Source organism: Vigna umbellata, chromosome 2, assembly GCF_029865625.1.
Source record: "Vigna umbellata cultivar VRB3 chromosome 2, Vumbellata_1.0, whole genome shotgun sequence".
In the NCBI taxonomy this organism is placed as follows: Eukaryota; Viridiplantae; Streptophyta; class Magnoliopsida; order Fabales; family Fabaceae; genus Vigna; species Vigna umbellata.
Genome location: NC_142166.1, coordinates 24,037,888 through 24,053,901, shown reverse-complemented (window position 1 = coordinate 24,053,901; position 16,014 = coordinate 24,037,888). Strand labels below are relative to the sequence as shown.

The following is a 16,014-nucleotide window of genomic DNA, read 5'->3' as shown; positions in this document are numbered from 1 at the left end:
GTATGGAAGGACACGCATCAGAGTCAAGGATCCAGAATGGGAGAGAAATATGAAAATAAACTCATGATCTAATGACAAGTGCACTGGAGTATGGTATTCATTTGAAGACAATAACAGTTCCCTTGGAATAAGGCTAAGGATGGTGACACCAGCAAAAGACATTTCTAATGTTGATTAAGGCAATGAAAACCAAAGATCGAGGCTTTCACCTAAGCCTAATCCATAGTTTATACAATTTTTACATCAACACAACCATATGATTTACATAATTACAATTAATTGGGTATGAGATGACATACAAACCACCTACCCAGATGACCAAACAAGCTCAAAGTGAAAATTTAACAACGTATGCACACAACAATGAACAATTTTTCATTAGAAATGATGAAAAATTCCATACCCAGGCCCTAATTTCCCATCATTTCCCCACCTAAACCTAGAATCAAGGTACCCAGCAGAGAAAAGCTCTAGGATTTGGATCCAATTACAAAAGGGCTAGAATCAATTGCTATAAACTCGAGAAAGAGCAGATTCTTACCCTGGAGCATTCGACACATCATTCTCACTAACTCTCTCAATCTCTACCATGGTAGAGATGACAAAAGAAGCATAATAACCCTCGATTTTACTTGAAAAGAAAAAGAAAAAGGAAATTGCGAAGAAAATGAGGGTTTAAGAGTGAAAATGTGAGGTACCTAAATTGGGAAAGAGAAAAATTGAAGAAGGGACAGGGTGTGTTACCTGAACGCCAGGGGAATCGAAGTTCATGACGCGAAGGACCACGCGGTTGTTGAGGGAGGCGTCGCGAATCAAGTCGGCGGCGTCGGCCTGGAAGAGATTGACGCGATCGACAACGATGATGGTGATGACCTGGTAGTGACTTGGGGTTGTTGGAAGAAACTGGGGACGATGGCTTTGTCAAGGGGGATCCTGCGGTACATGACGGTGAAGCTGGACTGGCCGTATCGGATGCCAACCTTGTTGGGGTTGGTGGCGGCGAAGAGGAGGCGAATGGAGAGGGAGAGAGAGGTCATGGAGGGGGAGTGGATATGATGCCCATGTACTGCACCCCCACCTGGTCCAGATCGAACTGCAGCTTCTTCGGCTTCAACGCTAATACTGACAAAAACCTATGTTGCACAGAAAAGTAGAAGAGAGAAAAAAAAAATTAACATCGTTTGTACGGATTCAACGGAAGGGACTTTATTGACGCAAATTCTATCAAGTGAGGACACAATTAACGCACTTTTAAATGATAGACTAATTTGACATATTCGAGCGAAACTGGAAACAAAATAGGCTATTAAACCTTTATTGAATTATAAAAGAGAAGAAATGATATGGACCTTGTTTGTTTTTCATGAATTTGCTTTACCCCTTGAGTAATCTTTAGAATTTCGTAATGTTAGAATTTTAACTTTTTAATCTTTCAATTGGAATATAATAATAATAATAAATACTAATAATAATGTTATTATTATTATAAGAAAAACATTGTTATCAATGTATACCGCACGTTATTGTTCTTAATAAATTCGTGTATAACGTATACTATATATTTTATTAATAGATAATAAATTCAAATGTATTTTTATTAGTATATACTGCCCGTTATATTAATTTAAATATAAAATTACAATTTTATATATATATGTCCTTTTCTTTTCTAAGTTTAATTTTAAAAAACATATTGTTCTACGTGTTATCATCTAAGAGGCGAAATTTAAGAAATTTTTCTTTATATCAAAATGTTTTTTAAGAATAAAATTTCATATGATTTTTTATTTTCAATAAAAAATTATTATTATTATTATTATTATTTTATTAAAACATTCTACAAATATTTTATTGAAGCTGAAAAAAGATTTCGTCAAATACTGTGAAAAAATAAATATTATTATTATTATTATTATTATTATTATTATTATTATTATTGAAGTAAAATATTAGTATATACATGTCATATATAGTTTGTTAGTGTATGGTTGTTAGTGTATGGTTTTAGTTAAGCCCATTGCGGCTTGGTAAATCACTTATGTTATGCAGTAATATATTTTGTTAAATATATATTGTTCTTTATTTGCAATTAAATAGTTTAATTGTGATATCTTAACTAAAGTTACTTCTTCAATGTACTAGTATTTTTACTTTATTTTTCTTCAAACGCTGTGTCTTCAGCTCTTGTATTTTTTTTTTATATATTTATTTGTTAATAACATGTGTGTGAATTGTATTCAACCCTAGCTGTCACTTGTTTTGGATGCCATGTGATGAAAGAAAAGAAATGTATCTTACTGTACACCAGAATACACTCTGACATACATAATTTCTTTTCTCAGTTTTTATTTATTTATCCTTCATAATTTTACCACTTCGTCCCAACACGACAAACAAGGAACCATGATCCGTAATAAAAGTAAAAGTATTTAAATAGTAAAAATCAATGAGATACATGCATGAACTCTATTTATTTTCCTCTCTCTCTTGTATCACTCACTGAATAATAGAACATTTCTCTATGTTTCTCTCTTTCAACATTTTCGATCGACAACTAAAAACATCCTTTAGTCTTTCTACTTGGCCCAATGTTCGTGTTCCATGAGTTAACTATATATAACTTCCACAGTTGGACGTTGTGTATATCTTGTCCGCACAGTTAATCAATGTTCAAACTTGAATAAATACATTGCTGTAAACAAAATTGATGAATCACCTAATTGATACTTTTCATTTGTTTGAAGCTTTCCTGTTACATCGAATCATCTATCTCTCTCTTGTATCTTTTTATCTCTTCAGTCTCATATTAACACACAAGGTGTGCGTGAATCATTTTTCTGGTGAGTTTTGAGGGGGTGTCGTTTCCTGGTTTAGAGGAACAGTATCTTTGTCAACAGGGTCAGGTTCAGGTGCAAGCTTAAAAGGAGTGTTGCCTTCTTTGTCTACGGCAAGTGGATTCGCCCCCCTGAAATAATTGCTAACTTCTTTCACTAAATTTTTTAACACCAATTTTAAATATGTCTATCCAATTCCCTTCAGACGTGTTTCAAAACAATTACCTTGTAATAAGCACTTTTGCAGTTGCATGCTTCCCCATCATAGTGCAGTAATGTAGTGGTGTCTTTCCTTTAGAATCACTAGCATTTACGTCTGCCCCATACTGTAGGAGTAGCTCTACCATTGCAACATCACAATTTCGGCATGCCAGGTGAAGGACACTAGAACCATCTTGTACGTCCTCCTCTGTTTGAGTTGAGTTTTCGTATGATGTGTTTGGATCGTTAGTTGAAGAAGCCATGTTGCAAGAAAAGCCTGAACAACAATGCATTATTACTCAAATAGGGCTTTCATCTGCTTTTTAAATTGGCTGGGGATAAGAAGTTCTACCTTGTTCACGACTAATAGCATTGACATTCACATCTGATTTCACAATGTGTCGGTACACTGCTCTCTTGTCATTGGCATTGATGCTTTCTGCCACCTGTTGTGAAAGGAGATCGTTGTTCTTTACCCGGCAAACAAACACTTTTGCATCATACTGCAAAAACACAAACCATGCATCAACTTCTCTCTCCCAGACATACTTCAACACAAGTTTTTTATCAAAGTTATCTTATGTATAAACATCAAACGCCATGGATATTCATTCCCTTAGGTGCATAAAAGGTTCATTAGTCTTTCTAGCTTATTATTACCTTTGCATGAATGAACCTCTCCTTTAGTGAAATAGGATCATCATGTGATGGTTTTCTTGCATGAAATAACTTTTTCTGCGGCTTCGATGATCTACATATTGTAAGATGTATGTTAGTGAAAGTTTAAACACTTAATCCCATCAATCTTAGAAAAACTCACCCATCAGGATTCTCATCTGTTTGTGAAGAACATGATGGTTGCAACAGTTCTTCCCAAACTGAGTTTGCAAAGAGATTCCCCAGTGACTGAAGCATGCTCAAGACAGCTGAATCCCATACTTTTACATCAAGGGTCAGTGATCTTACCTATCAAAAAAAAAGAAAGTTGACTCACCTTACTTTTAAGGATTGAAAACAAAAACCCTTTTTAAGTACTGTACAGAAATTTCACTAAATAGTTCCTTCAGTTTTTAACCAACAAGAAAAGACAAAAACATGATCAACTCAGAGTTCATTACACTGTAGCATGATCTTCAATTACTTACTTTTGATAAATGTACTCCAAGATTCCGATGGACACCGGAACATTCAATGCATATGAGGATGCCAAGGTTTAAGGATGCCCAATCTGGATCAGGTTTGCCGCAATCAGCACATTTGTCATTGCCACCAACTTTCCTAAGAATATCAATTGGCTTTTCACATTTTGTACTTTGCTTATTCTTCTGCAAGTCTTCGGATGACATAGAATCCCCATTCAATGCTAGATCATCATCTGGACAACCTTTTAACAAAAGAAGCTTGTTGGCAGAGTGACCGTTACCATTTTCTGACACATCAGACTGTCACACATTCACGATTAATACTGGCATCAGTGGATGCAATTACAAGACTTGTTAAAAAATGGTTTAGGAATACTCAGGCAAGACATTCCTTAATATCTGTGATTGAATGAGTGTGTAAAGAAAAGGCAAAAAGAAAAGAAATATGACGTACCAGTGTCTGTACACTCAATAAGGAGGCAATTACACCAGTTATCTTTTCCATCCAATCCATCTGATCCACAGCATTTTCTGCCTGCATGATGTTGGGTGTGGTGAGAAGATAAAAAGCAAAAGTAGAGGTGAGTAAATGTTGGGAAATGCATACCTGCAATGTGTAACTCTTTGAAGGTGAAATAATCCTGAAGCAGAATCTTAAATCCGATTGTTCAGCATCAGACTTGATTGTTGATGTGAGCAGGTTCACTGTGTGACGTGCTACACATTTGTCATCAGGCATGACTCCATGGTAATGTGAAGAAAGAAGGCGACTCAAAATTCCAGCACTATTATCGGTGGCACAATTTCTGTGTAGGGATGATTGATTGCTACACTGATTAAGATCATGATATTAAAATCAGCATTATCACCTGGCTAGTTAGTTAGAGGGTATGTGCCTTGGTTTTAGTTGGATACTTACATGTAATCCATTCCATGGTTTACGAAAGTAGTAAAGCATTCCACGACTATCAAGAACAAAGAACCTTCTCTTCCAGTCACCCCTCAAACTTGATGATCGTTTAGAGAGATACCCTTGTCGAATGATTTGAATCTAAAAGTAGTGCAGATGGGATTCAAAATCCATTCATGTCATTTGGAATTTGTTTTGTAGTTTTTTCTGAGTGAGACATTATCATGAGCTTAGATAGATACCTTTCCATTTTCGGCAGACTCTGTTATAGCATCTGCCACTTTATTGGATATCCTTGAAAAAGGATGCACTGGATTCCCATCTCTAGTGGGAGAAATGTAAGGGCCAGTCAAGGACATCATGCTTTCTTGATGAACATGTTTTTTGTACTCCAGCATTCTTTCACAAAGACGAATCTGCTCTTCATTGTAACTTTCTCTTGCCTTTTGTGTATAAGCCAAAACCTGCAAAATATCAGATAAATATTCCATTCATAATAAATCAGGAATGCTAATAATATTTTTAAATCCACAATTCTGCTCAATGTGTCACTTACACTACTATACTTAGCATTTTGAATGTATCTTACTAGCCTTCATATAATCAAAGAAAATTACCTACATGTTAATAAAATTACATGGAAAAGTGATTCTTTTTAAGTTTCTGATTCGATTTAAAGTTGAAGCAACTCCAGGTAAATGTTATGCTATATAAAAATCACTTAGAAAGTGTGTTTCCTAAAGTTACAAGATAAGTTTAGAGTAAATAGAAAAACCTCGACAATGAAAGGCTCCAGCTCATGTAATAACTGATATCCCTGCAAAAGGGAAAGAAATTTTAGAAACTTTACAAGTGCAATATTTCATATTGAAAACGCCAATGCCATATATAACTGCGTCATATACCTGTCGATAATATCGAAGATGAGCATCCATAACACCAGTGACAGCCTCCAAAAATTCAAACCTCTTCTTGGCCTCAACATTATGAAGAGCACTAACCTAGAAAACAAGATGAAATGTGGTAAGAACTTTATTTATTCATTCCATAATATTCAAAAGCAGCATATCTTGCTCAACTAAGATTACCAGATTGAAACGAGATTCCTCAAAGGAGGTTCTTGCATTGTGCAATTCCTGGAATGTCTCTCTACCAAATTAGATTGAAAAAATAATGGTAACCCATGATAAGCTAAGACAATATTCATGAATGAAAATGCCAAAAAAAAGCTACATGACCCACCTCTTCTACGACAGTGGCAACATCAATCTTAGTGCTTTTTCTCAGTGACATAAACTTCTCACGTGCCTGTTGAATAAAATCAACGTTGTATTTGTGTTATGATCAAGAGTCAGAGGTCAATGAACTTTTAACAGATTGTGTTATCTAATTTGTTTTAAAAACGCCATGAATTTCTTCTTCCCAAGGAAAAACTTGTGTTGATCATGACATGACTTGTACATTCACTAGAAGGGTAGGGAAAACATGGAAGCAAAAAACATTACATTGTGCAATTTTTTTAAAGCTATTTAGAAGCACCTGATCATGTACAATGGAAGCTTTCTCAAATCGCCTTCGAGCTTCCTGCAAGCAACAGATAAAACATCGACGATGAAAAAAGTCGTTTGAAGGAAAAAAATGTTTGGCTGAACATAAGAAAATCAACTCTCAGAAGCATTATCCTTTTTGAAGGTTGTCAAATTTTAAAACTGAGTTCCATCTTCAGAGGTAGCTTTTAATTCAGTGTTCCTTGTTTTAAGTTTTTCCTTGTATATAGTCCTTATTAAAGTGTAAGGCGAATTCTTAAAGATAGAAAATGTAATATAAATTCTAAAATAGTGTAGAAAAATCTAAGATAGGAAGAAGAAAATAAAAAAATTCTATATAAAAAAAATCTAGAATATTCTATATAAATTGTGACTAGTACTTTTTAAAAATATCTGAGTCTATAAATACTCATGTATTCTATCATTTCATGTAAGACAACATTTACCACAACTAAGACAACTACAAAATACACTTCTTTCACATTCTACTATTTTCACATTTGTTCTACCTCATCAACTATTTCTTTCACAACCTTAAAATACTAGCAGTGGTATCAAAGCTAAGTTTGGTCATCTACTGGGCGTAGATAAATTTTTTCAACTACCTCAAACAAAACTATAACTCCATTCTATATTACTTCCAAAATATTTTCTCAACCCATGACTACTACCAATCAAACATGACCAATTCCAATACCTATTTTCGCAGGAGAAAATTATGATTTTTGGAGTACCAAAATGAAGACATTCTTTCGCTCTCAAGATTTATGAGACATTATAGAAGAAGGATTCACTATTCTAAAAGACACCTCTACTCTTACTACAACTTAGAAGAAGGAGTTGAAGGAAATAAGCAAAAGGATTCAAGGGATTTATTTGCTCTTCAACAAGCACTAGATGACACAATTTTTCCAAGAATAATTGGTGCCACACGTGCAAAGCAAGCTTGGAAATAATATAAGAGGACTTTTAAAGAAGTGATGAGATACGCAATGTTAAACTTCATTCTCTAACACAAGAGTTTAAATTAATAAGAATGAAATAATTTGAGATCATTAAAGACTACTATTCTAGAATAAAAGAAACGGTTAGTCAAATGAGAGTCTATGGAGAAAATATTCTTGACAAAAATATCGTTGAGAAAATTTTAATTTCTATTTCCCAAAAATATAATGCAATCACAACTACGATTGAATAAACACAAGATTTGGCTACACTGTTAGTAACACAACTAATGGGCTCTCTTGAAGCTTATGAACAAGGATTGAAAAGGCGGGAAGAAGACTCAATCGAAAATGTCTTTCAATTAAAACTAAAGTTACGGTCTTAGAATAAGGAATATAAAGGAAATAAAAGTACATGAGAAATTTCTAGAAATAAAGAAAATTCTAGAAGCTCCTTTATGACTTGTCAAGGAAAATATTCTCCATCTGACAACTGTAAAAAGACAAGTCACTTGGATAAAGATTGTTGGCGTCTTGGAAAACTATATTGTCAATACTGCAAGAAATTTTTTCATGTAGAGAAGTATTGTCGTACTAAAAATAAGCATCAAGAAAACTTTACGAAAGAACATAATTAGGAAAAACTCTTATTCTACGTCAATCAATAATCTCCTAGTGGTGAAGGAAGTTGGTACTTAGATAGTGGATGCAGCAATCACATAGCGAAATATCAAAGCATCTTTAAAGACATTGATAAATTTGTCAATGTCAAAGTTCGACTAAGAAATGACAGCACAGTGGAGTCTCGAGGCAAATGAACTATCATGGTGGAGACAAACAAAGGTACAAAATTCATCAAGGACGTTTTACTAGTTCCCAATCTTAAAGAGAATCTTTTAAGTATTGGCTAAATGATGGAGAATGGATATGCTCTTCACTTTGAGAAAGATACATGCAAACATTATGATAGTAGAAGGATAAAAATTGGCCTAGTAAAAGTGGAGAAGAGATATAGAAGCTTTCATATAAGCTTCAAACCTAGAACTAATATTGCATGAAGGTAGAAGTTGATGACTCATGCCTTTGGCATAGGAGATTTGATCACTTCAACACACATTCCTTAAAGCTTTTATATATAAAAAAACATGATAAGAGATCTTCCGTACTTGAAGGAGAATAATGAATCATGTGAAGGATGTCTCCTCGACAAACAACACCAATTACAATTCTCGACAAACAAAGCATGAAGAGAAAAAGACTTATTGGAATTGATTCATATTGATGTCTGTGGACCAATAAGGACGCCTTCACATCACAAGAATAGGTATTTCATCCTCTTTATTAATGACTTCTCTAGAATGACATGGGTCTATTTCTTAAAGGCAAAGTCAGAAGTCTTCGGAGTATTCAAGAAATTCAAGGCCCTTATTGAGAAGCAAACTGGAAAACAAATAAAAGTACTTATAAGTGATTGTGACAAGGAGTACACATCACACGAGTTTGACAAATTCTACGAAGATGAAGGCATAGAACGACAAATTACAGTCACATATACTCCACAACAAAATGATGTGTCAGAGAGAAAGAATCGCACAATCATGGAGATGGCAAGATCAATGCTAAAAGAGAAAAGTATGCCTAACACTTTTTTGGGCTGAAATAGTTTACACTGCAATTTTCATTCTAAATATATGTCCAACTAAGAAAGTCTAAGACAAGATTCCTATTGAAGCTTGGAGTGGAAGATCATCAACTAAACACCTCCAAGTATTTGGATCTATCTGCTACATACATGTTCCTTATCAAAGGAGGCACAACCTTGAAGACAAGACTATACGAGGAATATTCTTAGGATATAACACACAGTCAAAAGGCTATCGAGTCTACAACCTAAAAATAAAAAAACTCATCATTAGTCAAGATGTTAAAGTTGATGAAAATGCTTCTTGAAATTGGGAAGGAGAAAAAGTTTTTAAAAGAAACATTTTAGTTTCAGTGCAACAGTCTCAAGAAGAAATTCAATAAGAGGTAGAAGATTTGGGTGTGCTTTGTCCACCTCTACAACAACAAAAGCAAGATTCTTCACCTGAATCCAACCCTAGAAGAGTAAGATCTTTGGTAGATATATACGAAACTTGAAATATGGTCATGATTAAGCTTAACTATTATGAAAAAGCATCAAAGTAAGAAGAATGAGTCTAGGGTATGGAAGAAGAGATTAGAATGATTGAGAAGAATAACACTTGGGAGCTCATACATTGCTTTCATGGAAAAAATATCATTGGAGTGAAATTGTTATATAAAATAAAGCTCAATTATGATGGAACCATATAAAAGCACAAAGCAAGATTGGTTGTTAAAGGCTACTCATAGCAACCAGGAATCGACTACAATGTGACATTTGCTTCATTTGCTTGCTTAGATACAATTAGAGTTTTAATAGCTCTTGCAGCACAAAAAGGATGAAACATCTATCAATTGGATGTCAAATTAACATTTATAAATGGAGTGCTCGAAGAAGAGATTTATGTTGAACAACCACAAGGCTTCATTAACAAAGGCAATGAAGGAAAAGTACTAAGACTAAAAAAGCCTTATACAACCTAAAGCAAGCTCTTCGAGCATGATATTATAACAAGATTGATCAATACTTCATCGATCAAGGATTCAATAGGAGCAAGAGTGAACAGACACTATATATTAAGACACAAGGTCAGTATCATCTCATTGTCTCCTTATATGTCGATGATCTTATCTATATAGGAAACAATATATAGATGATGAAAGAATTTAACGAAGACATGATGAAGACATTTAAGATTACCGACCTTGACTAGATGAACTATTTCCTTGTTATATAGGTGAAACAACAAAAAGAACATATATTGAAGCTCTACTAAAGAAGTTCAAGATGAATAATTATAAATCTGTCACTACTCTGTTAGTGGTAACGAGAAGCTACAAAAATATGATGCAACACAAGAAGCATATGCATCACGCTATAGGAGTTTGATTGGAAGTATCCTGTATTTCATAACCACATGAGACATTGTGATTGCTACAAGTCTTCTATTCATGCAAAATCAAAGTCAGATTCATTATGGGATAGGAAAAAGAATTTTAAGATATCTACAAGGCACAAAGGAGTTCGGTATATGGTACAAAATCATTATTAACTCAAGGATGATTGGTTACACAGATAGTGATCAGGCATGATCAATGGATGACGTAAAAAGTATGTCAAGATACGTTTTTTCACCAGGATAAGGTATTTTATCTTGGTCATCAAAGAAGCAAGCAAGTATGGCACTATCAACAACAGAAGCAGAGTATGTAGCAATTGCTAAAACCATGAGTCAAGCAATATGACTACGAAATATGCTTGAAGAAATGGGTGAGTCATAAGATGGACCGACTATTATGTATTGTGACAACAAATCAACAATAGCAATAACAAAAAATCCAGTCCATCATCAAAGAACAAAACACATAGCCATTAAATACCACTTCATTCGAGATGAAGGGACAACTAAACAAATTTGACTCGAGTACTATCCAAATGAAGACCAAATTGGAGATATTTTTACGAAGGCGTTACCAAGACCAAGATTTAAGCTACTACGCACAATGCTTGGAGTTACTAAATTTGAATCAAGTAAGAGTACTAAAGTGTAATGCAAATTCTAGAAGAATATAGAAAATCTTAAATATATGAAAATTTAATACAAATTCTAGAATATTGTAAAAAAACCTAAGATATATGAAGAAGAAAATCAAGAATATTTTACATAGGTAAAAATCTAGAACATTCCACATAAATGCTTTCTAGAAAAATATATGAGTTTATAAATACTTACCATGTGATATAGGACAACAACTACCAGGACTAAAACAACTACAAAATACACTTCTTCTAACTATTACTTTCACATTCTATTATTTTCACATTTTTTTTTCTACTCCATCAACTATTCTTTTAACAGCGTCAAACTACTAACATTATTATAACGAAGTTATTCCATCATAGTCACAATTTCATTATTTTCAAGTAATTAATTTTTCTTAGTGAACCAATAAAATATTAACATTCTCCACAGTAATAATTATATTTAAAACATTTAAAAATTTCTTGTACTCAATAAGTACCTTGACATCTAGGATATCCACGTTTAGCATGTTCAGTAAGCGGTCATTTAGCATGTGCTCCGCCTAAGAAAGCCACATTAGAAGTAGAGTCAGTTTAGCATTCACAATTATAACAACTCTTTCTGTACTATAAAATCTTAAGAAAAGGGAATTTTTCAACTATATTATCTAGTCTAAGCAAATTTTAAAAAAGGCATAGATAAAAAATATGAACCAGAAGAAACTGTTAACTCATTAAACACATAACAGAAGCTCAGAAACTCTTATAATGATGTGTGCGAGAAAACCAAAGTTTCACCACTCGTGGCAACAATGGAAAAATCATTACCTGTGACCGAAGAACTTCCTTATGTGTACCCATTTCTCTAAATGCAATAGCAAATTTGGTCATAACTGGTCCTGATATGAAATAAAATATTTTGTCATTGTATATTCAAAGAAAGCATAATATAGAGATATCATGCTGTGTATACACATCCAGTAACAATAAATGACTTGTTATTCTCAACCTAAATTTTCATGCTAGCTCATCAGGGCCAGTTTATAACTCAAGAAATAACCTCAAAAAATACAAGCAGCAAGCATATCTATATAGGTTTACTTAGAAGCTTACTTTATAAAGAAAACGTTACAGGAGGAAAGAGATATCAACAAGACTTACCTCCCAAAGTTACAAATAGAGGATCATTATGCCCTCCTCCAAAATTTTCAAGGGCGCTTGCAAATGCAATATCTCCATCATATGCATCTCCAATCCCTTCCCTGTTTATCATAAATATAATAGTAATTACTTGACACAAAAATTCATATACTTACAAAATACTGATCATTAATTAAACTAATTTATACAAGTGCACAAGACATATACAAAAGTTTCTGGAGTTATTATATATTCAGAACTATCTTGCTGTCTGAGACTTGAGGTTTGACAAAAATCATTCCAGATTTAAAGTTCCAACATGCCCTAAAGATGAACAAGTTCAGGTATAAAAGAGGTTTTGACATTTCTTGTATTTATATTGAAGTATCATCAAGTATGGGCTTTCTTAGGAGAGAAATATCCTACGATTACTACGTATTCAATTAGTAACACATACATAAAAAAATTAACAAAAACAATGGTATGGAAAACCCACGTGTACTTTCGAGATCCTTTGTAGAACTTGAAACATCTCGAGCGTAACGATTCTGCACTCTCTTCCATGCACTGAAGCTGCATAATATCAACACCCATTCATTTCAAGAACATGCACCACCATACTAACCATAACCACGTATATAAAAAGGACAAATATATATTGACCCTTCTAAAAATCAACGAATGAATAAACCATGCAAATAAACAACATTGCGTAACAGGAACGTATCAACACAACACCAACATTGTTCTTTAATATGTATATTTTTTTTCAAGAATCTTGTGATAGATACTGTAAGGGTGAAAGAACAAACAGAACAGAACCTGTTGCCGGAACATGGGCGAGTCATTGAGTTTTGAGAAATCCATTTCCGGAAAATAATAAGGATTAATATGAATATTCTTGTCTTTTTTTTTATTTTGTCGTTCTTCTGTCTTGTTATTTTGTTTTCAGGAGAAGTCCTATTGTAATAGTTGGAGAGACGAAAGAAGAAGAACAAAAGAAGGAACAGGTATTTTTTGTTTAGTTTTTGTCAAGATTAATGTTATTTAGAGAGCGCAATTGAAGGTTTGAAGTTGTGGTTAGGGATTTGCACATGTGGCTCCAAAGCTCATCTGGCTCTTATGTTTCTTTCTCCATCTAGTCACACCCTGTCACACTCAAACAACTGGTTTCCAACTCTAACCGTTTATATATTTTCCTTCAATAGGGGTCATTCCACCCTGCCTTTGTCTCACCTTTCAAAAATATATAAAAAATTAGGCTAAACAACCTTTTGCTACATATACCACATCATTATTTTTTATTTCTTTTTTTCCTGATTTTATCTTTACTAAATTTTAAAATTCAGTTTTCCATATTCAAATTTATATGGTAAGTGAACATAATTACTTCTTTCCTTCAAGTAAAAGGTAAAAGTATAATTATAACTATTCTTATCATTTTTATTTTAATAACGAAGATAATTTTCAATACATAAAATGTACTTTGTTTTCTTAATATTGAGATAACATATTCAAATCAATCGGGTTTAAATCTAATTGCTAATTATACTTTTAGTTAGAATAATTATAGATTAATCTATATTTAATTTAATATTGAGTTAAATATGTTTTTAGTTTTTAAACAATTGGATTTTATTTTTAGGTTTAATAGGTTCGGAGGTCCCTATATTTGCGGGTTCGTTTCAGTTGGGTCCTCCAATTTTTAAAGTGATCAATTGGGTCCCTAATTTGGTAAATGTGATTCAATAATAGAATCTCCGTTAAATGTAGTTAACGTACGTTAACTTTGTTATGAAGTGGAAGCTGAGGCATCCAGGCATCCTTCGTGGATTTTTATCATTTTTAGAAATTTGCGGCGTCCATGGCATATTTTAAAAGCCATTAGATTAAGCAAGAGCTTGGTAATCATTCTTCTTGTTCTTCTTCCCTCAGATTTCGTCATTTTTTTGTATCTTGAATCAATTGTATTTTGACCTACACCCGTTGGCAATGAAGCTCCCTGTGCGGTACTTGATTGTTATTTTGACCTTCATCTGCACCTCAGTTTGCTACATCGAACGAGTAGGGTTTTCCATCGCTTACACCGTTGCTGCTGACGGTGCTGGGGTGAATCAATCGAGCAAAGGTACAATACTGTCCACCTTCTATTACGGATACGCCTGTTCTCAAGTTCCCGGAGGATGGGCTGCTCAGAGAATCGGGGGGAGGAGGGTCCTGCTTCTTTCGTTTCTTTTGTGGTCATTGACTTGTGCACTTCTTCCTCTCGATCCCAATCGCGTTATTCTTTTAGTCGTTGCTCGTTTGCTCGTTGGTGTAGCACAGGGTTTTATTTTCCCTTCCATTCACACAGTTCTAGCACAGTGGGTTCCCCCTCACGAGAGATCTAGATCCGTCTCTCTCACCACTTATGGGATGTATCTGGGTGCAGCTCTAGGAATGCTTCTTCCTACTCTGGTCAAGTTCAGAGGCCCTCAATCTGTGTTCCTTGCGGAGGCGGCATTGGGTGCTTCATGGTCTTTACTCTGGTTCAAATACGCCATTGATCCCAAATCCATTGCTTCTGGTGTTGGGGAATTAGTCTTACCCATCAATAAAAAAATGGACTCTCACAACAAAAAAATACTTTCAGCCAAAATCCCCTGGTTCTTGGTTGCTTCTCTTGCCTTGGTGGTGATTCCCAGTTTCAGAACATTAATGAGAAACATTGGTTAATAATTTCTAAAAATGATAAAAATCCACAAAGGATGCCACCTGGATGCCTCAGTTTCCACTTCATAACAAAGTTAACGTACATTAACTATATTTAACGGAGATCCTATTATTGAATCACATTTATCAAATTAGGGACCCAATTGATCACTTTAAAAATTGAAGGACCCAACTGAAACGAACCCGCAAATATAGGGACCTCCGAACCTATTAAACCTTATTTTTATTGTAAACATTCAATATTTTTATTTTTAAACTTTATTAATGAATGTAGTCCTATTAATTACCAAACGATATTAAATGTTTGCTTATATGACAAATGTAGTGTGTATATGCTATGTATGTCCATGTGACTTGGCATGTGTGTTTCTGGCATTGCTCCCTCTCTCCCTCTAATTCTCCTTCCTTAATTTTATATAACCTCTCATCTCCCTCCTAGTAAATTTCTAATTTATAGTTGTTTTTGTTTTGATTTTGGTTTTGTGAAATTTTCCATTTTCCTTTTCAGTATTCGATTCTTACTTCTCCACTAAAGCTCTTTCGGAGGGAATATACCACCTCTATCTTTGACCAAATTCTCTCCAACCTCCACGAGTACTTTCCAGAATCCTCCTTTATCTCCCTCAACTTCTGCAAATACTACAAGAAAGTAATGCATTTACAACAAAATAACCGCTAGCTAAACTCTTGTTGATCCCTCGCAAAATATGATAGGTAGCTAATCAGTGAGAAATTATTCCCTCACTATTTCTTGCAATTTTCATAGCAAATCCATCTCTAAATACTCGCTAATGAATTAAAGAGAACATGTTAATTTCCTCGCTAGTTAGGTACAAAAGTTGTTTGTTAATTTGCAATTGTAGAAAATTCTAAGTTATTTCCTATAAAATATGTAATATTCTCTAGCTTCTTCATAGCTAATTCGTAGCAAATTATAG

General features: G+C 34.0%; 1 protein-coding gene and 1 pseudogene across 1 annotated transcript; one reads left to right on the top strand and one right to left on the bottom strand.

Annotated features, from left to right (window-relative positions):
- Positions 1-2,578: 2,578 nt before the first annotated feature.
- Positions 2,579-13,231, bottom strand: LOC124836435 (ADP-ribosylation factor GTPase-activating protein AGD1-like). Its single transcript, XM_088107913.1, has 20 exons — positions 13,187-13,231; positions 12,861-12,937; positions 12,386-12,486; positions 12,053-12,123; positions 11,725-11,787; positions 6,627-6,671; positions 6,330-6,395; positions 6,176-6,223; positions 5,993-6,088; positions 5,863-5,904; positions 5,330-5,551; positions 5,097-5,228; positions 4,785-5,009; positions 4,632-4,712; positions 4,181-4,477; positions 3,856-4,001; positions 3,696-3,786; positions 3,388-3,538; positions 3,060-3,312; positions 2,579-2,965 (listed from the first exon to the last, which is right to left on the bottom strand). The coding sequence occupies exons 1-20, from the start codon at positions 13,229-13,231 to the stop codon at positions 2,830-2,832; spliced, it is 2,388 nt and encodes a 795-aa protein (XP_087964039.1). The 3' UTR covers positions 2,579-2,829.
- Positions 13,232-14,223: 992 nt separating this feature from the next.
- Positions 14,224-15,085, top strand: LOC124836432 (putative anion transporter 5 pseudogene; annotated as a pseudogene).
- Positions 15,086-16,014: the final 929 nt, after the last annotated feature.

What these genes read in the sequence shown, in the direction of transcription:
- LOC124836435 (XM_088107913.1), bottom strand. Translation starts at nt 13,231, where the DNA reads ATGGATTTCTCAAAACTCAATGACTCGCCCATGTTCCGGCAACAG. An exon ending in AGGAATCTCGTTTCAATCTG is followed by an intron (nt 6,089 to 6,175) that starts GTAATCTTAGTT and finishes CTTGTTTTCTAG; the next exon opens with GTTAGTGCTCTTCATAATGT. An exon ending in TATTGAGTGTACAGACACTG is followed by an intron (nt 4,478 to 4,631) that starts GTACGTCATATT and finishes AATGTGTGACAG; the next exon opens with TCTGATGTGTCAGAAAATGG.